The 22331-nt window shown below is 44.0% G+C and overlaps 1 protein-coding gene across 1 annotated transcript; it reads right to left on the minus strand.

Moving 5' to 3' along the window:
- Positions 1-435: 435 nt before the first annotated feature.
- GLRX (glutaredoxin) lies at positions 436-22107 on the minus strand. The gene is made up of 3 exons (XM_040342425.1): positions 21817-22107; positions 4737-4856; positions 436-555 (listed from the first exon to the last, which is right to left on the minus strand). The coding sequence occupies exons 1-2, from the start codon at positions 22021-22023 to the stop codon at positions 4743-4745; spliced, it is 321 nt and encodes a 106-aa protein (XP_040198359.1). The 5' UTR covers positions 22024-22107; the 3' UTR covers positions 436-555; positions 4737-4742.
- Positions 22108-22331: the final 224 nt, after the last annotated feature.

Here is a 22331-nt window from a genome sequence, read left to right on the forward strand (position 1 = left end):
GTTGAAGCCATTATAGCTGCAAAGGGTGGGCCAACTCAATATTGAACACTACAGACCAAGATTAGGATGTCATTGCAGTTTATGTGCGTGTAAAGACAGGTGTCCCTATACTTTTGGCAATATAGTGTATGTAAAGCGCTGCATAAATCGTCGGTGCTATATAAGTAGCTATAATAAATAAATTAAAATAATATCTCAGGAGGGCCTCCTTTTCGAAGAGCCAACCTGAAGCGGATATAAGTGACCCTATTATTTTCTCAGCATGTGTAAAACACTTGCTTTTACTTTAAGAAGATTCAGAGATGGCAATCTGCGTTAGAAGGGGGGCAATTAAAAGAAAAAAAAAAGTTTATACAAGGTTCGAGGGACCCATTCTGTTTGAAGAACATTCCTTGGTGAAAAAAAACTCATGTAAAAGAATGGACCACATAATCATCATAGATGGCAACATGTTTATTATTAAAAGATTTTGCAAAGCTCCAAACATCTTCATGATACTGTAAAACTCGCAGGATGGTCTAGCTCTGAGAAGTTCTCATTCTGGTGGTAAAATGTCTGCAAAATAGAACAAATGAATATACTGAAACTGGCATGTTTAGGACTTCTTTCCATATCATATACCCAATATAGAAATAAGCAATACAACCATATTAACTGAGGCACAAAATAACCGTTGACAAATATTAGAGTCATACCGGATAAGAAAATAAGACATATATAAAAAGGAGACCTTTTACAACAATCCTAGGCAATGCCAATCTATTTTTGAAGGTACCACTCCCAGGGCAATCATTTTTACACAGACATGGAAACAAGTACCATATCCTTGTTGCAGGTTAGTGACACCCCATTTAGTGAAGGAATGAGGCTTGCCGCCCTGGGGCATGCAACTTCAAATCCAAGACAGCAGCCATGTTTCCTACCTCACAGGTCCCTTTGGATTAATGCTGGACAGGGCAGCACATTCATTTTGTGGTATGTCACCATGCATTGTGGACAGGGCAGCACATTCATTTTGTGGTGTGTCACCATGCATTGTGGAAGGGCAGCACATTCATTTTGTGGTATGTCACCATGCATTGTGGAAGGGCAGCACATTCATTTTGTGGTAGGTGACCATGCATTGTGGAAGGGCAGCACATTCATTTTGTGGTAGGTCACCATGCATTGTGGAAGGGCAGCACATTCATTTTGTGGTATGTCACCATGCATTGTGAAAGGGCAGCACATTCATTTTGTGGTATGTCACCATGCATTGTGGAAGGGCAGCACATTTATTTTGTGGTATGTCACCATGCATTGTGGAAGGGCAGCACATTCATTTTGTGATAAGTCACCATGAATTGTGGAAGGCGCAGCACATTTATTTTGAGGTATGTCACCATGCATTGTGGAAGGGCAGCACATTCATTTTGTGGTGTGTCACCATGCATTGTGGAAGGGCAGCACATTCATTTTGTGGTGCGCATAAATGAAGGCCCAATGGAGCGCCATTTAAAAGGATACAAAAAACAAAAGGTGTGAATCTGGTCTTACAGGTTAAAGATCTGTCTTCACTATTGTAATCCAACATTCTTAACTGTTTGTAAGTGACGCCCATTAATAACAGTGGATACCAGTGTTTACTCCACAATGCGCCTGCATATTACATCCCATTCATAAAATGCAGGCTATGGTGCGACACCTGCAGTGTCTCACAGAGAATATTTCATGATTGCAGGAGACATAATTGTGACAGGCTCTCCTGGACTATTTTCTAACCCCATTCATGTGCGTTTTATAAAAGTCTTTAAATATAGTGGTCTATTATGAATCCAGGGATAACACAAAATATCTAGTGCTTCAGATGTGCCTGGTTTTTAAACGATTGACTCTTTCTGCAGCACACATGTTCATTTTTTACCTGTTAATATTGTTTTTATAACTTTTGGTGCAATGTTTAATAAAACAAAGCTATCTAAAAATGCAGTTACGTTCCAGTTTCATAAAGAGTCAAGGAATATGTGGTGTCCTGTAGATCTTTGAGAGTCCTGTCTAAAAAAAAAAAAAAAATGGAAATACCACCTCAACAGTAAAGCATTCCTTAAAAGAGAAGTATGGGATTTAAAAACAAAACACACGTACCCACATCAGTGGCTGCATTTGTCCCCTGCTGCCTCTAAGACTGAGAACTGAGCAATCAAAGTCCACTGATCGCTTAGTTCCCTGTCTTCAATAAGCAAAGAGACGCAGACTGTCACCGGCGCTCTTCTCTGCCCTACCAGTGCTCATTGGAGCACCAAGAGGCTGATCCAGGTGCCAGTCAGGCATCTGGGTGGACCCCAACATTAAAGTCTGGAACCCCCCAGAGTATAGACTGGCTGAGTGACATCCGTTGACAGCAGACTTTAGGCTTTATTGGCTAAATATGGGTCACAGGAGTACAGAACTAAATGAAGTCCTGTGACCCACAGGAAAGTAGGGTCCAAAGAGCTTTGGCTCTACTTCACTTTTAATATTGGCAAGAAACTTAAAGTGTAATTGAATGCTGGAGATTCAATTTTTTTTTTGCAGTGCATGTCCTTACTTAAAGCTGAACTCATGCACATAGGTTGAGCTTGATTGACTTGTGTCTTTTTTCAGCCTCGGCTACTATGTAACTCACTGTAGATAGAAGACACAAATGTATGCATACATTCATTAAAAGTCTTTTACCCTTGCCTGAGGCTGAATATCCTGCAAAGCGTTAATTCCCCCCCCCCCCCCAGGAGTTCTGCTTTAAAATAGATCTTTACCAATAATCAGACTTGTCCTGACACACATAACCCCCCCCCCCCCTCCCAACAGCCATTCACTGGGAGGATCAGTGTACTGTTGCTTCTCCCCAAAGCTCTTATGCAGCTGAGAACAGAGGGAATGTGGTCACTTAGCAGGCACAGGGGCTGGATGCTGCTCCTGTGCTTCCCAGGTGACTGAAACACTGGGACTGGATGGACTAGATGCCTAGGGTGCATGTTGCCTTAATCTGGCCATACAACAATGGGAATTTTGTTCCTACAGAAATTATGAAAATACGGTAGTCAGATTTTTGATTCTGCCATTTGAGTCAATTTTAAAGCCCTTTAAAAATTTCATCCAGATCTGCTAAATGTTAAACATGTTTCATTTGTGCCCATCACACGTGCATTACAAAATGTATGATTGTTCACAAACAAAAACCACATTCACTTTCCATTTTGCTCCTTTGAATTTTCTTGTCACTATACTGTAGTCATAAATGGTCAATTTGACCTTACTGACTACTAGAAAAACTTTCAAATGAAATTCTGTTGGCATTTTGCCAGCTTTAGTTCCTTATGTGCTGAATGTCAAGGCAATCACTATGTCCGTCCTTCAATTGTTCTTCTCTGTCATGTGTCTGATGTATGCTAGGAAATGTACAATGTCTCAGAAGAGCCGTTAGCCTAGTGAGCAGGTTTGCTCAGTACAAGAACAGCAAATATTCACGAACACATTAATACTAATAAATATTCATATTTGCCTAGGTACACGTTAAAAGTCTACCAGTCAGTAAACTATTTAAGCTGGCGCTCACATTATCACGCATATTTCACTGTAACAGTCTATTCACACCCAGGTTTTTATCTTCTGTTGTGTATGTGTCAAAGGTATACACTATATTATAGCAATGTAAAGCAGTGTAACTACAATAAAAGAAAATTGTTTTTTGTTGCCATGACTGCATATGGCTACTCTTGGTACTATGGGATCTGTCTACAGGTTCTGGGCTTCATATTGCCTTCAGACCAAGGACAGGTAGATAACAAAAACTACAGGTTAACACACAAAAAAATCCTAATTAACCCTTTGCACGCTCCAATAGACCCTTTACATATTTCTAGCACACTTTTGCATAAAAAGATAACAAGGATTCTTGGTTTGCATATATTGCTATAAGTATTCGAGCAGGCCAGTTACATTAAAGTAATCCCGCTCTGGCAAGCATACTTGTGGAAACGATCGCTTTTACCTGTGCATGCACGTACGCCATATTTCCCCAAATGTGAAATGGTGAATTTGGGGGAACACAGCAGAGAACTGTTTGGTATCACTGTTCTCTTTGCCGGAGGCTCTGACACAAGGAAGAAAGCTCTTCCTCTACCAAGATGATTGCCTACATACAGAGACACAGAACATGGCATACGTCCGCAATGGCAAACAAATCAGCAGCATAAAGTCCACAGGCAATAATGGCGACTAGTACTTTGCCCTATGAGTTTTTTTTCCAGTCTTCCTACCCCCCTTTAAACTACTGGGGTCTGCAAACAGGTTTTTTACAGCAAAGAAGAGAAAGGTAACTAAAAAAATTGTTTTGTGTATTTTAATCTAGGCCATAACTAATAAATATGCACAAAACCCTTCCCTTTAAGATCTCGATCTGGCTCTTTACAAGAAGCTGCAGGCATTATATAGGCTTCAAAAAAGCTACTCAAACTTTGTAGAAATGTTGTGAATGCATGCTGAATTTCATACTCTTCAAGCTAACATTACAAGCTCCAGTTAATAAAATGGTCAAATGCATAAGTGTTTCTCTGGGATTAAATGACTGTGGGCTAAAGCACCTGCTGGTGCCGATACTGTGGTTTTGTTCCATGTATCATGCAGGACATTTGCCTGTAAGCACTTTGTGTGGTTGTAGCAGGGTTACTAGGCCATAGCTACGTGTGTTAGATGTGGTTCAAGGAGGTCATACTTACAGATCACTACTCCAAGGCTCCAATACTTTTCAGCCTTTTCTCCAGCTCCCCACTGCTGTCCAGAGGTACAAGATCAGAACAACCACCAATGCATTCCTTCTCAATAAATATTCGAGGTACCTAAAAAGAAATAACATATTTAGTTTGCTTTATGTAGTGTAGTGCTACCCAACTAGGAGCTGCCAATTAGGATGGGTCCTCTGTTCTCTACCTTGACCTACTCAAGAACCTCAGCCCCTCCCAACACACCAGGTGGGAGTGTACAAATATATAATATCACAAAAAATCACTGAACGCAATACTTAGTACCCAGTAGTAATGCTATATCAAAGAAAACCGTCACAAAACAAGGTAGTAAAGGCAAACTTAATATATTTTCACCCAATATGGTTGGTAACTAAGCAAGCAGTGGCAGCCTGTCCATTAGAGGCACCGCCCCCCTAATCTACATGCACAGTTTTTTTTTAGAAGCACAATTAGCTAGCGAGCTGGCTGGCTTTGGGGGGGGGGGGGGCAATGCTAGTTCTAGACCAACTGGGTATGTATTGTCCTAAAGAAAAAAAAAAGGAGACTGGCAGTGAAAGGGGGCTTGAAGAATAATTATTACGGGAGGAGCAGTCCTTTGAGATATTCTTCTGCCAGCTATTGTTGGGGCCCTTTAAAAGCATTGCTACACTTAACAGTCCCAGTTAACCTGCATGCAGTATAGATATGGCATAGACTTTGTACAAGCGCAAGTTAGATGTGGTTTAGATGCAGTAAAAGTTCAGTATAATTTGGTATAGGGTTGGTATAAGTGCAACCTAGCTTTGTAATAAGTGTGGTATGGATTAGGTACACTTTGTGTTCTGCTCTCAGTGGCTCAGTACCAGCTAGCAATATCAGCAATGGGCGAAACCCCTCTCATCAGTCCCCAGGATGCTGCGATGACCTCTCTCTGTAGAAGGGCTCTTCTGCCTCTTGTGATCAGCAGTGGTAAGCAGAGGGCGAGTGGATGCTCCAGTCTTCCTATGGCAGTGCTGGTGCTGTGATGTGGACTGTGCTGCACTGCCCCAGAGTGTCCATACACCTAGTCTCAGATATCTGCTGGTATTGTCTCCCACTGGTGGGGGAATATCCAGAGGTGCGCTCTCCCCCCCCCCCCCCCCCCCCCCAACTCCCTCAGTGCCTAACATTCCCAGGCAGTTTAATAAAAATCATCTCTCCACTCCTCCTACTGCCCAGTGCCTAAGGAGTCTATTCCTTTTGTATGTTAAATATACCACTGAAGGTTGTTACAGGTGTTCAATAAGTGCCCTCTCCGCCAGCGCCTCCATTCAGACTGTGGGCACCCAGCCGTGACAGCTTTCGGCTTCACGGCTGGACACTCATTGCGCATGCGCAAGCTGCGCTCTAAGAGTGGACAGGCGATCGCCTGGGACCTGTCACGTGTCCCAGACGATCGCCTACAGGTAGGGGCCACCTAAGGTGATATGATGAGTCGCCTAAGCAGTCACTGGGAGTTAGGAGTAGGAGGACAGGAAGTCCCATTCCTAACAAAGCCCCCTCTCTCCTCCCCTCCCCCCCAAAAAAATGACATGCATGTAAGGGGGCGAGGAGTGGTTTAAGCGGAAGTTCCACTTTTGGGTGGAACTCTGCGTTAAGAGGTAAGCAAGTCTGCAAGATAGAGTAGGGACTGACCAGAGAGGAATCATTTTGATGCAGTTGACCAGCTTGAACATGTATAACAATATACTGTATGCCAACTAATAATCCCCATGTTATAGGCTCAAATTTGCTTTATGCAAGAGTTAATCCTTCTTAGGATCTCATGTGCTGCATATATGGAAGCCATTTATGACCTGAACACCCATATCTCCATTTCCACTGCAATTTGAAGGTTAGCAATTAAAAAGGGCAGGGATGCCTGTAGTTGGTAATTTTTTTTGTTGCCTTGACATACACCTATTTTTACAAGCTTGCTATTTTTATTTATATTACTGTATTAAAGTCCATTTTTTGTTTTGTTTTAAATAGAGCAAGTAAGGGTCAGAATCCCCAATGTTAAGCCGGTTTTGTGGAGTGGGGATATGATAGACCCTGTCAGATTTTTTGGTTTTGCCGTGTTCCTGTTGGGAAGGATTTCCTTTTACTTTCTGTCCCTAGTTCAGTAGAGAAGGTTAGAACCACCGACAATTTTTTATTGCAGTCCGTGTCCCCATGTGTGGTAGGTTTCACAGGGTATCTACAGGGCAGAAACTGGAAGGATTTTGCTTTTAGGGCCCTTTCCACACGTGCGGACCGTTCGTCCGTTTTTTCATACGTCCGTTTACGGATTAAAACGGACTGCAATGCTTTCCTATGAACGGCAGAAAACCCTATTTTTCTTCCGTAAAAAAAAAACGGAACGACGAAAAACGAATGTTAGCGGACGATCCGTTAACATCCGATCCGCTGACATCCGTTTTTCAAGAGAAGCAGTTTGTGGGATGGGTTGGCATGGTTAAACTTGTAGTCCACCAATATGTCAGCATCCATATGCCTGCCACAAGTTGTGGATTGTCCACTTGCCACGTCACCTGCCACAAGTTGTGGATTGTCCACTTGCCACAAGTTGTGGATTGGCCACAAGTTGTGGATTGTCCACTTGCCACGTCACCTGCCACAAGTTGTTCTTTTTTGTCTCCTCAAATAGGATAACATGACAAATAATGTCACATGCTCCAAAAATCTGCCGAAATCCATTGCTGTATAAGCACGAACACTACAGCAAGGTATCAGAAGCACAAAGCGAGCTGAAACCACAAAGCAGCATGGAAAGCACAATGCACGCTGGGGAAAACAAAGAATCATGGGAAAATTCATAAAAAATGTTTAATAAAGTTCTAAGAAAAAAAAAACCTATACGGATGAAAAACGGACAAAAACGGATGAAAAGCGGACCTATACGGACGAAAAACTGACCAAAAAACTGACCTATACGGATGGAAAACGGATGAAAAACGGAAGTGAAAAAGGATGAAAACTGATGTTTACTGACAACAACTGATGATAAAAAAACGTGACTGAACTGATCTAATGTACGGTCCGCACGTGTGACAGGGCCCTTACAGGAACAGAGACAGAAAAAAAATATCCAACAAAAGGTTCAAATTCTTTCCAACTAAAAAAAAAAGTTTTGGCTGTAGTTGAGCTTTAAAAATATGTTCAGCCGATGAGTAATATATTTGAAAATGAAAACAGATTCCTGAAATGAAAACTGAATGAAAACGACTTCCTGAGAAAAGCTGTACTTCTTGGAAAACGTAAAATGTAACCATTTCTGTTTTTCTTGGCCAAGTGTGCTCTGGAATATCGATTATATGTGAATATTAAACATTCGTTTTCATTACTGAACTAATGTTCAGCTCAGCCGTTCTTCCTGCCTGAAATGGCAATTTAAATGTGGAGAGAAGAATACATTTGGAAACATGGCCATTTCCTGAATAAGCTTCCCCTGTGCTGCACAGTGTATAATGGTGGAGATTACTAGCTAGAGTTAAAAATACATTTCTGACACATTATTAGGTTACAAAAAGAAAATATCTCGAAGTGCAGCTGTGCATTTACCGTCATCGGTGTATTTAACCAGCTCTGTTTAGTTCTTTTGTATCCCACTAAATTTCCATAAACTTTCCCCAGGCAGTGTTTGGGGTGTTTTAATATTCTCAGCTTCAATAGACTGAATAATGTCAACTCAGGGCAGGGCCAGTGAAAACAGTACAACAATTCCCCCTGGCCACAGGAATAGTGCAAGATTCTTAGGCTGATGACACGTGAGAGATTAATCGCTGCTACAAATAGCAATGATGGTATATTATGCAAAAAAATGCTGATCTGTTGCTGGAGATTTTCTACAGCACTGGGTTGTGCTCCACTACAAATCGCTCATCTTTTAGCGATTTGCAGCTAAGCATAGCGACTGAAAAGAAGCATTGAGTGATCTTGTCGATTTTGCTGCTGAAGCACTGATGAATCTCGAACGCTGGGTGACAAATCACTTTAAAAAGGTCACTGTTAGAAAGCCCATAGAAAATCATTACGATTTTCCAAAAGGAGTTTTGCTCATTTTTTTTTTTTTAGTCAGCAGCTACAAATACAGGCATACCCCTCTTTACAAGTACGGACACATTAGCGTCTATGGGAAATCTGAAATCTTGGTCAGCTTGACATGGCACTGCTCCCGAACCACAAGTGACAGGAACACCAAACTTGGGGAGCACCGAGAGGGGTTCCAGGACTACAAATCTGATTTTGGGGTTGGCCAGCTTGCCTAGGTAATCTACCATGTCGTAGTCCTGGGTCCCCAAGTTTGGTGTCCCCATAACTTATGGGTTTAGGAGCAGTGCCATGTCAAGCTGACCAAGACTTTCCATAGAGCTAGTGTAGTTGCATGCATTAAGAAGTGAGGAAACAAAAAAAAAAAAAAAAAAAAAGGTATTGCTTCACTTTAAGTACATTTTTATTTTACATACATGCTCTGGTCCCATTGTGTACTTAAAGTGGTTGTAAACGCATACAGACCACTTTAACCTACAGGTAAGCCTAGATTAAGGCTTACCTGTAGGTGCAACAAATATCTCCTAAACCTACACGGTTTAGGAGATATTTGCAGAAAAGGCTGCACCGATGTTGTAACGAGACCCTTGCTCGCTCGGTTCCACTCTCCCGACACTCCTCTGCTGCTATTGAAACTTCTGATGGTTCGGACATCCGATGCTCCGGGACTCGAACTACAGCTATGTGTCGTTCGAAATCAATCAGAACAAACACCAGGCAGGCTGTATGTAAGTTCAAACAGGAGACTCTTTTATTGGAAGTACACAACACACTTTTATACAGAATTTTGAAAATCCTGCCCCCAACAACCGCTTTCCTATTGGTCAATTTTAAAGTACATGGTAGTTCTCCATTAGGTCCTCTTAGCCATACAAATGAGGACTTGAAACCGGGTCAGCAGGGATTGGTCCGATAGCTTGAATAGAAGGACAGCTATGTGTAATGAGACAGAAGCCCCAGGGGGCAATCAGTGTACACAAACAGCCAGACACAGAACAATGGAGCCGTCTGGAGGGGGGGGGGGGGTTAGCCTTAAGACAGGGCAGAAGACCCCCCACTGTGTAACAGATTTCAAGGAGAGAAACTTCCGCATTCCAAGGTCCATGACAGATGTCTACGGCGCATGCCCCCCATAGACAATGGCACAGGCGCACTGAGCGTGCCGTTAGTGAGGGTGATCATGCAGTCACTGACGGCTCCCGCGCACATGCCAATCACAGCGCCAGAGCCGTGATACCCGGAAGTAACTTGGGTATCAATGGCGGCGGAGGTGAGGAACAAGAGTCGCTTCGATCTCAGATAAGTAATTCATTATGAGCTAGTATGCTATGCATACTAGCTCATTATGCCTTTGTCTTGCAGGGTTTTTTATTTTATTTTTTTTAAGAAATGCTTTAGAGGGTTTACTTCCCCTTTAATGCCTGTACTAAAAGGGGTTGTAAAGGTTAGTTTTTTATTTTCTAAATAGGTTCCTTTAACCACTTAACCCCCGGACCATATTGCTGGTCACAGACCAGAGTACTTTTTGCGAATTCGGCACTGCATCGCTTTAACCGACAATTGCGCGGTCGTGCGACGTGGCTCCCAAACAAAATTGGCGTCCTTTTTTTCCCACAAATAGAGCTTTTTTTTGGTGGTATTTGATCACCTCTGCGGTTTTTATTTTTTGCGCTATAAACAAAAATAGAGCGACATTAAAAAAAAATATATATATTTTTTACTTTTTGCTGTAATAAATATCCCCCAAAAATATATATAAAAAAAAAAAAAAAAAACTAACTATTTTTTCCTCAGTTTAGGCAGATACGTATTCTTCTACATATTTTTCGTAAAAAAATAAAATAAAAAATAAATTGCAATAAGCGTTTATTGATTGGTTTGCGCAAAAGTTATAGCGTTTACAAAATAGGGGGTATTTTTATGGCATTTTTAGTAATATTTTTTTTTACTAGTAATGGCGGCGATCAGCGATTTTTTTCGGTACTGCGACATTATGGCGGACACTTCGGACACTTTTGACACATTTTTGGGACCATTGGCATTTTTATAGCGATCAGTGCTATAAAAATGCATTGGATTACTATAAAAATGCCACTGGCAGTGAAGGGGTTAACACTAGGGGGCGGGGAAGGGGTTAAGTATGTCTCTGGGTGTGTTCTAACTGTAGGGGGGGTGGCCTCACTAGGAGAAATCACTGATCTTCTGTTCATACATTGTATGAACAGGGGGATCAGCATTTCCCCCCCCCCCCCCCCTGACAGGACACAATCGCTGTGTGCCCGACGGCGATCGCGCGGCCCTAGTTCCCTGCGAGAGAGCCGACGTAGAGCTACAGGCTCTCGCGCAGGAGAGCCAACCTGCTGCCTTAGAATGACGTTGGCAAGTAGTTAAGCTAGTGCATTGTTGGTTCACTTACGTTTTCCTTCGATTACCCTTCTAAATGTTTATTTTCTTTGTCCGAATTTCTCACTTCCTGTTTTTCCTCAGTAAACTTCACACCATCATCCAATCGGTGTTTAGTCAGCCAGAACAGCTTACTGAGGAGGAACAGGAAGTGAGAAATTCAGACAAAGGAAACAAAGAAAAAAAAATTTTTAGAAGGGAAATTGAAGGAAAAGGCAAGTGAACCAACAATGCACTAGCTTAAAAGAACCAATTTGGAAGATAAAAAAAAACAAAAAAACAAAAAACACACCTTTACAACGTGTCATCCGGTTTACAGCTAGCACATGCCAGCTTTTAGAAGTTTCTAAATACCAACAGATGCCTCAGTTAGAGAAAAGCTTTACAGTTCCAGGTAACAGGCTAGGACCCCAATAATACAATCTGCCACTGGCTCTCTAAAACAGATTCCTCAGTCTGGTAAACCATTTTAAAATGTATTGCTTTGCAACAATGTTTTCTTATATTTTAATAATACAGATACATTGAAAAAAATAAATGTATTGTGTATTTTTTTTTTTAATAAAGTTTCTGGGACACTAGACAATTCCTTGCAGTAAAGATCCCAGGCACCACTCCCAGGGTCCCCAGTATCAGCATTGTTCCAACAGTAATGACTATATAAAATAGAGATTCCTTTGCGTGGTGGCATTTTATTTCACCTACATAGTAATTAAACAGCACTGTTCAGCTCGGGGCTAAAAAGGTTCCTAGGGATGGTCTACGAAGGGGAAAAAATACAATTATAAATCATAGGTGTGCGACAAGCTGCTATACCTGCTTACTAGTATACATTAAAGAGGAACTTAAAGTGATTCTAAAAGAAAAAAAATGTAATTAAAAAGAGGTTATACTCACCAGCTCTGTGCAATGATATTACACAGAGCGGTCCTTTACAGCTTCTTTGGCCATCCGCTCCTCCTTCCTGAGGGTGCCCCCACAGCACACAGCCTAAAGGTGCACTGCCAAGCCGGGCTATCTGCATCCATAGAAAAGCTTGGCTAAGCACCTGCTCTCTTCTCACAGGATGTGACAGACAGCAGCAAGAGCCTATGCAGCAAGCTTCCTGTTACACCAGGACGTGGAGCTGCAGATGGGGACAGTGCTGGATAGGCGAGGGGAGCCAGGTTTTAAAGATGGTGGGCAGTTCACACACAGGGACAAGACAAGTTAGAGAAGATGCAGAGCAGATGTCTAACATGCAGCAAAGCCATTTGGAGGAGGCTATATTGCCATTGCCAATGACTACAGTACTAGTGTTGAGTATATAAGCAGCCAGTTGGTCGGAAAAGCGTGCGACTTTTCATGGGTGACAGAGGGCCCCCGATAGGGAAGGAGCCTAAGCACACAAACTCCTTCACTAGGGACTGGGTCCAACTCACAGCACGGCATATCCTAGGGACACAGCCTGTATTTCACAGAAGATGAAGTGAGGCCTTCAGAGAGAATAAGCACAGAGCATGTACAAAATTGAGCTTCGTAAAGAATTAAGTGCAGTATATATGAATCAATCTCACTGGGATGAAGTGATGGGTAACTGGGCTGGCGGAGTCCGGTGCAAACTCTGTGGCACCTGCTCAGAAAAGCTGCACCACGTAAGAGAGAAAGTGTTAGGAAGCATGAGGAGGAACTGTTAACTATACAGTGCATATTATTACAGAAGAAGTTGGGCCACAGATTATAAGGAGTTAATTATGTTGGCGTGGAGAAGGGTCACTTTTAAGATGGCACGCTGCCTTAAACGCCGTTTGCTTCAGCCTAGGTTCACATTAATGTGATTTAAATCGGCAGCTATTGCCGGCAATAGCACCGGCCAGAAAAGTGCGGAGGCACCAACTTTTGGCGACTTCAGGTGCCATTTCAATAGACATCTGTGCAGGAACCCGCAAAATTGCCCCCAAAGTCAGACCAACATTCACAATTTCAATCCCGCAGTCAGTGTGAACCTAGGCTTAAAGTGATATTCAAGTGGTATGCCACCCGGTTTTTAAAAGTCCATGCCCAGCCCGAATGCTATAATAAATGGCAATACATTTCTCCCCCCGCCCTTTGTGAATCACCTTTTTTCACATATTTTCTACAGCGGTCCCGGGTGCAGCCACCTAGGCAATTTCGTCACTAGGCGATGTGCATGGACTCCTGGGATATTGTTGTCATCTATCCCAGGAGTCCATGGAAAATCACCCAATGATGAAGTCTTGCATTTTTTCCTTTCCGGGATGTCCTCTTCTTCACAGGTTGCTATAGCAAAGAGGCAGGAACTTCCGCAGACACCACCATTACTATGGCAACCTGTCGGGAAGAACGAGATCAGCGCCTGCCACTGTCATAGCCAATCAGGAGGGAGGGTCACAGACAGCTGAGGCTCTCGTGCAACATCGATGGATCAAGCTGGGGTTCTGGTAAGTAACAGCCTCAACCCACCTCTGGGGCACTAGTAAGGGCTTTCCCCCGGTCCCTGTATGGACACTGCCCACAATCAGGATGTCAGACACACTGCATATATGCACTCCGGCACCTGAGCAGGCATAATACTATAGCCACACTCTGCAAGCACAGTCTATGCACGCACCCAACTAATCACAATGAGAAGGACCCTGGCCACACTGCACATGCATGCCCAATGCACAGAGCCCATGTGCACACACACACACACAGAATAAGAAAGATCCAGCTGGGTGCAGTGGCTCCATAGATACCTGCAAGGCAATGGAGCCACCCCTCTCTTCAGATGGGAGTTACATTATACTTCAAAATGGATTGTGCTAGACACAGAGGCGGCAGCACACAAATGTGGGACTGGAAACAAGCATCAACATAGGGTATGGCAATGTATAATTTTTTCAACATAAAGGTATAATTTTCTCAAGGGAGGGTTTAATAATATGTTAAGGCTCCGAGGTCAAGCACCACTTACCTTTTAGCTTGAATGATGGCTAGGATCATCCTTCACACTTCTGTGGGACCAGGCTGTCATGAACAAGCTCCCTGTGGGTGCATCTAACACTCTGGGCTCATGGTAATTCTGATCTGAGTAGCACTTCCATGTCATTACACGAGCATAGGAGATTGTCTATTGCCAACACGGAGGAAGTACCCATGTGGTCACCAGACTGTCTTGAAGACTGCAGGATTTAAACCAGCTTAACACCTATGCATACATTACTAGTGGTGCACTGAAATGAATATTCCGGTGCCAAAACCAAAAATTCAGGATGCACATCGTAGGTAAGGATGTAGATGACACCCCTAGGTATAACACTAGACAGGAATGTAGATGACTTCTCTGGAGCCAAATCCCAGAATATAGATGGAGATGACACTTCTGGGTATAACTCTGTATATAAGGATGGAGGTGACTCTTCTCTGTGTAATAACACCGGAAGGGGGTGGAGATGACTCCTCTACGCTTTTCTGCGTGTGAATGGAGATGACTCCTCTGGATCCAGGATGGGGATCCGGTTCAGTTCCCCCTCTCAATTCCCTAACTTACCAGTCAGTGTCCAGGCTGAGGGGAGCATTCATCCCTGGCACAGCTTGGCCTACTTCCCCGCCCTCGGCACACCACAGGCGATCTTTCGGCCCAGCTAGAGCCTGCAGGCCGCCTCCAGTGACCACCATGACACTTTGGAGGCTGCACAGCCACCCCTAGTCTGACTGTGGGGGAAAAAAATGAAGAGTACTAGACAGCCTTGCCCGACAGTGGCCAATCACTAGCTAGCTCAAACTTCCCCAGCCAGACGGCGGGACGACCAAGACAACATGGCTGTCTAGACAGTCCAATCAGTGGGTGACTGGCTGCCAACCACTGGCAGCTGTTGGTAACTTTTTTTGGGGGGGGCCACAAACAGTGCACCCGCAGACACCCCCACGGTTGGGTCTGCAGCACTTACCCCATCTATAGCGAGCAGCACTTCACGGATGGCCTCCCCTGCGGGCACCACAGTGGCATCTGTCTCCTCCCTCCTCAGCGGCCAATCGGAATGCTTCTCCTTCCTGATTGGCCAGGAGGAAAATCAGTGTGAAAATAGCAAATATAGGGGGGGGTGCCCATAATAGACAGGCCACCCCTGCTGCCAACCATGCACAATGAGGGTGGGCCCAAACGCTAAGTTGGGTAAAGAGGCAGGGCTAATCCGTAGCATTCGTTTTTTATTTTTTGATGGCCATTATCGCCACCTTTTTTTCTATCAGCAAAGTGCCGATAACCATATTTTCTGCCGATGATTTTCGATGGCTGAAAAATCGGTGCATCTTTACATTAAATGGTAAGGTACATTCAGTGGTGCCATTCCTTTTGAATGAGCCCCCAACCTACCTTGGCAAATGCACAAACCATCTGTGCATTGTATGTGTCTTGTTTGAGAAAGGCGTGGTGTGGTGTACAGGCAGCTCTCTCAAAACACAAATATATATTACCACATGGCATACCACAGGTTAACATGAAGTACCACACTGCAATGGTGTAAGGAGTATGTGTAAGGATTTTTTTTTTGTGTTGGGCTGCAGAGTTAAAAAAATAAAAATAAATTATGCTTTAAAAGTATTTTTAAAGCTGAATTTCAGCTATGTATTTTATTGCATAGCTACACTGGTGCAACTTGGACCAATGTGAATATGTATATGTCATACCTGTGGGATTGCTGAAGAAGCAAAGAATCAGTGTAGTAGTCGCAGCTGTCTTCCCAGCCCCATGTTGAGCTGCTGGATTGGATTGGATTGGAATAAATACTTATAGAGCGCCGAATGCGAGTTATGAAGCCTGCGGTATAGTAACTGCATGGGGTCGCTCAATCAACACAGGAGCTATTCATAGAATACTTTACCTTCATGCCACTGTACTGTCTCTCCACCTCATCCAATCAGGGAACGCAATTCCCAACTTCCATGTATGACATATGCATACTTAAATTGATCCAAGCTGGGGAATGCAACTAGGCTAAAAAAAAAACAATTACTGGAATTCAGCTTTAAAACAAATCTTTTTAGGAAGGTATACAAGAGTCCCCTTTCAGGGCTTGAAATACTCGAAGGAACTGGGGAAGTCTGGACAATACAGTTAAGCATGCTTCACCGGTCACACTGGCCCAGGCTGTTAGGTCACTGCACATCCAGCAGGTTCCTTTGTGCTGCGTTTGTACGGGCTCAGAAGCCCATTCATTTAAATGCTTGCTTTTGTGCGATTTACATGCATTCCCACACAAGTGTGAACTCAGGCTTAGAAAAGTCAGAGTGCACTATAACTGTATTAAAAACCCATACGGTTACAGCCCTACTGGACTCTACCTCAGTTCCTGATTCATAGGGGCCTGGGAACAAGATCAACCCTCAACGTTCCACTGTACTTCAATTTACTCACACTTCTTCCATCTCAATGAGGATTGCTGAGGTCAATTATAAAATGCTGACACATTGGCACCATACCCCTTCTCAACTTCACCGTATCTTCCCAGATGTTCCATCTTTATGCTGAAGAGGTTGTGGTGCTGTCGCAACCCACGCTCATATATGGTGTCACTGCCCACTAATACGCCAGTACTGGTCTTCGATCCTACACTAGATTGAAGTAATCCAAGGCTTCCTTATACAGATACATTTTCCTATATACATGTTTTTATGTGTATCTATATGCATTTATGACATTGCGGTTTATGTTTTTATATTTAGTTGTGCAATCTGTTGCTCGAGAACCCCCAGAAGCGATTCAGTTCGCATGCGCCGCGCTTTATAAGTTTTTCATTCATTCATTCATTCAGAAGAAGACCCTTGATTAAAAACGCATAGGGGTACCCATGATTTTTTGGGATCTAAAGCTTTTTCTTGTATGAAGAAAGTCCTATCATACTGTGTAATTTGGCATTTACTAGGCGTTACTTACGGACCAGCTCATGCCGATATACGTTGGCACTTTGAAGAGGGATATCTGAGTTATGGCAGTAGCTGCCATAACACAGATATCCTCTTCTTCAGTGAGCGGTCCTCTTTCAGATAAAAGTGGTCTTTACGGCAGATTCACCGCAAGATCACTTATCGGTGGTGGGAGAGGTGCAATACTTCTAGCCCTAGACCTCCCCTAAATGTTGCCTATGGAGATTAAGGGTAAAAGTTTGTCGCCATTCCACGAGCGGGCGCAATTTTGAAGCGCGACGCGTTGGGTATCAATTTACTCTGTGTAACATTATCTTTCACAATATAAAAAAAAAATTGGGCTAACAAAACTTTTGTCTTATTTAATTAAAAAAAGTTATTTTTTCCCCAAAAAGTGTGCTTGTAAGACCGCTGCGCAAATGCGATATGAAAGAAAGTATTGCAGTGACCGCCATTTTATTTTCTAGGGCAGTGGTTCTCAACCATGGGGGGGGGGTGGGTCGGGACCCCCTCTGGGTTTGAATGACGATTTGACAGGGGGTCACAGAATCCTGGGTTGTTCCTGAAGTCCCTGCCTTTTCACAGCCGCCCAGCAGGGCTGTCCCTGGAGCCTGTGGCCGCCCAGCTGGGCTGATCCTGGAGCCCACGGCCACCCACTCCGCCTTTTTGCAGCCGCCCATTCAGTTCACAGCATGGCTGGGGGGCAGAGACTAGGGGTCAGCTGACTGGTGAGGAATCAAGTCAGAGGGGCTGAGGGAGACCCTACCTCCTGATTTCAGCATAGGTGTCACTGCTACGAGACACCACAAAGTCGGAGACACAGCGAGTAACACTACCTGTGATTAGAGTTGCCATCAAAAGTCCCCACTACTGTTCTCAGATCAGCAGATGACCTTGATCAAGAGAACAAAGTTAGCTGCCACTGATCTCTTTGGCCAGTCATGGCTCTCACAGTACATAGTGCTGCGATTAGCCAAAGCATACAGGTCAGGTGCATGATTTGGCCAATTAGCAGCCTTCAATGCACTTGCAATGCATTATGCAGCAGGCGAATGAACAAACAGCTGATTTTGGAGTCGAACATCAAGCACATCTGTACTGGTCAATAACTTACAGGAACTCTGTGGGCTCCATGCACACGAGCGTATTTCTAAACCTTTGCCGACCACCTTCTGCAAATATACTGCGGCAAGGCAGTTCAGCTGCGCAAACCAACGCACAGGTACATGTGTTACAGCGGGCACCTGCTGTATGTCCGCCAGCCACCCGCAATCGCCGTGAACGGAGGGAGAGGGAGGAGAGATCCTAGTAATCGGGAACAGCAATCTCATCTCCCTGTCAGTCCATCCCCCAGATAGAAAACCCCCCCCCCCAGGGAACACTTAACACCTTGATCGCCCCCTCGTGTTAACCCCTTGCCTGCCAGTGCCATTTATACAGTGATCAGTGCATTTTTATAGCACTAATCACTGTATTGATGTCATTAGTCACCAAAAAGTGCCACTTAGTATCGAATTTGTCGGCCGCAATCCAGGAGAAAAAAAAAAAAAAACCCTGCTGATCCCTGCCATTACTAGTAAAAAATAAAAAGTCCCTAAATCTTTCCCTATTTTGTAGATGCTATGACTATTGCGCAAACCAGTATATGCCTTCTGCCATTTTTTTTTTAACCACAAATATGTAGCAGAATACAGATTGGTCTAAACTAATGACATTTTGTTTTAAATATATATTATAGCCGAATGTTAAAAAAAAAAAATATATATATATATATATATATTTTCAAAATTGTCAGTTATCAATTTTGTTTGGGTAAAACATCGCACAACTGTCAGGTAAACCGACGCAGCGCTGCATCGCAAAAAAAAAGGCCTGGTCATTAAGGGGGGGGTCAATCCTTCCAGGGCTGAAGTGGTTAAGCTCCTAGAAGTGGTTATTGGCTATTATTCTGCTCCTAGAATCTAAAAAAAGATAGTGTTATCTTGTGTCCATGCATGCCACTTTAGGCTCTTAGCAATTTTTTGAGCTTCAGCATTTAGGAGCAAAAAAAACAAACAAAAAAAAAAAACATATTTTTTTGGCAGCGTTTTTCCAGAAGAATCATTCTTAAATGCTACCAATAGAACCCCCCTTTTTTACTGCAAAAACACTATTAAACCACCAACGCTACTAAATAAAAACATTATTTTTTTAGCTTAGCTCCCATACTGTGTCTTATTTTTTCAATAAAAACGTATTGAACAAAAAACATAGAATTATATTTAAACAGGCTTATTTTTTTTTTATATCTGAGTTATTTATCAACACAAGGGATTGTTGGAAAACATATCTCCTCCCCGGGGTATACTGGTAAGAAATGGAACTAAATCAAGTTGAGAAAAACTGGTTTTGGGCACATTGCAGGGAGGGAAGAAGCAGAAAGCATGTTGTCATCACTCAGAGAGGAAATGTCAAGCATTTCCAAACTAACTGGCTGACCTTTCATCTGATTTCACTGCACACAAAATTCATTTCCAGAGCAGAAGGCCAATCCATGCTGCTACACCAATGTCTAAAGTACTCTAAGCCCTGGTTCACATTGATGCCATGCGGGAAACACATTGCAACGCACTGCATAGCAATCGCAAGGCGTCCATGCGATCTGCTGCAGGTGTTAATGTTAGGTTAACGACACAGCAAGAAAGAACGCAAAATGCAGTGCGATTGCCAGAATTGCATCGCATGGGTGTGACCTCCCATGCAATTCAGGTGCGAGAGAAAAAAAAAAAGGGTCCTGCACCATTTTGGTGCGGATGCGATTTGAAGCATACAAGATGATGGCTCAAATTGCACTTCACAGACAGCACATGTGTTGTGCACAGGGATGCTGTGCGATTCCTTCGCGAATCACATGCGGTTGTTCCGCAGCCACCAGTTTGAACCCAGGTTAAAGCTGGTTATACACTACAAGGATGGGAATGTTGGGGGGGGGGGGGGGGGGGAGGTAGGTGTATAGGTGACAAGGATGGGAATGTATGTGTAGATAGGTGACACAGTGATGGGGGATGAGAAGGTAAGTGTATATAGGCGACAGCGATGGGGATGTAGGAAGAAGGTAGGTGTATATTAGGTGACAGTGATGGGGATGTAGGAAGAAGGTAGGTGTATATTAGGTGACAGTGATGGGGATGAGAAGGTAGGTGTGTGGGTGATGGGGATGTAGGGGAAATGCAGGTGTATGTGTGACAAGCATGGGAATGTAGGGGGGGGGAGGTAGGTGTATAGGTGACACAGTGATGGGGATGTAGGTGTATAGGTAACAAGGATGGGAATGTAGGGGAAATGTAGGTGTATGGTCGACGGTAGGTGTATAGGTGACATTGATGGGGATTAAAAAGTAGGTGTATATAGGTGACCGGGATGTAGGGGGAAGGTATGTGTATAGGTGACAAGGATGGGAATGTAGGGGAAAGGTAGGTGTATGGGTGACAAGGATGGGGATGAGAAGGTAGGTGTGTGGGTGACAGTGATGGGGATGTAGGTGTATAGGTGACAAGGATGAGAAGGTAGGTGTATGGATGACAGTGATGTGGATGAGAAGGTAGGTGTATATAGGCGACAGTGATGTGGATGGGAAGGTAGGTGTATATAGGTGACAGCGATGTGGATGAGAAGGTAGGTGTATAGGTGACAGCGATGTGGATGAGAAGGTAGGTGTATAGGTGACAGTGATGTGGATGGGTAGGTGTATAGGTGACAGTGATGTGGATGGGTAGGTGTATAGGTGACAGTGATGTGGATGAGCAGGTAGGTGTATAGGTGACAGTGATGGGAAGGTAGGTGTATATAGGTGACAGCGATGTGGATGAGAAGGTAGGTGTATAGGGGACAGCGATGTGGATGAGAAGGTAGGTGTATAGGTGACAGTGATGTGGATGGGTAGGTGTATAGGTGACAGTGATGGGGAGGTAGGTGTATAGGTGACAGTGATGTGGATGAGGAGGTAGGTGTATAGGTGACAGTGATGGGGAGGTAGGTGTATAGGTGACGGTGATGTGGATGGGTAGGTGTATAGGTGACAGTGATGGGGAGGTAGGTGTATAGGTGACAGTGATGGGGATGAGGAGGTAGGTGTATAGGTGACAGTGATGGGGAGGTAGGTGTATAGGTGACGGTGATGTGGATGGGTAGGTGTATAGGTGACAGTGATGGGGATGAGAAGGTAGGTGTATAGGTGACGGTGATGTGGATGAGAAGGTAGGTGTATAGGTGACAGTGATGTGGATGGGTAGGTGTATAGGTGACAGTGATGGGGAGGTAGGTGTATAGGTGACAGTGATGTGGATGAGGAGGTGTATAGGTGACAGTGATGGGGAGGTAGGTGTATAGGTGACAGTGATGTGGATGGGTAGGTGTATAGGTGACAGTGATGTGGATGGGTAGGTGTATAGGTGACAGTGATGTGGATGGGTAGGTGTATAGGTGACAGTGATGTGGATGGGTAGGTGTATAGGTGACAGTGATGGGGAGGTAGGTGTATAGGTGACAGTGATGGGGAGGTAGGTGTATAGGTGACAGTGATGTGGATGAGAAGTGATGTGGATGAGAAGGTAGGTGTATAGGTGACAGTGATGGGGAGGTAGGTGTATAGGTGACAGTGATGTGGATGAGAAGTGATGTGGATGAGCAGGTAGGTGTCCAGAACACTTCTCACCGTCCTCTCCCCGCTCAGCTGACTCAGGTAATCCTGGATGCTGCCCATGTTGTCCATGTCGGCGATGTTGATGAACTCCAGGCACTCTCCTCTGATTTTGTACTTGTTGATGATGGTCTTGGCCCGGACACAGAACGGACAGGACACTTTCTCGAACACGGTGACTTTTCCGGCTCTCAGTTTACCGTCCACAAAGCTCTTCGCCATCACTGCGGTAAGGAGGCTCCGGGGCTGCAGAGAGGAGTGAGGAGAGGAGAGATGAGCTCGGGGTGACTGGCCGAGGGAGGAGTTCTCACTTCCCTTAACACTTTGTGTTCCAACAGTCCCAGTCAGAGCAGAAGAGCTGACATGGAAGTGCTGAGTCACTCTGCTCAGAACTCTTCTCAGATAACTTGCTGTGTTGTGGGACTACTACTCCCAGCATGTGAGAGGTGTTACCTATAGATTTACATTAGTCATTCTCAACCATGGTTTCCTGTATAGGTTGCTATGGGTTTCTTGAGGTGCGACCAGTT

This window comes from Rana temporaria, chromosome 1 (genome assembly GCF_905171775.1).
Source record: "Rana temporaria chromosome 1, aRanTem1.1, whole genome shotgun sequence".
Classification (NCBI taxonomy): Eukaryota; Metazoa; Chordata; class Amphibia; order Anura; family Ranidae; genus Rana; species Rana temporaria.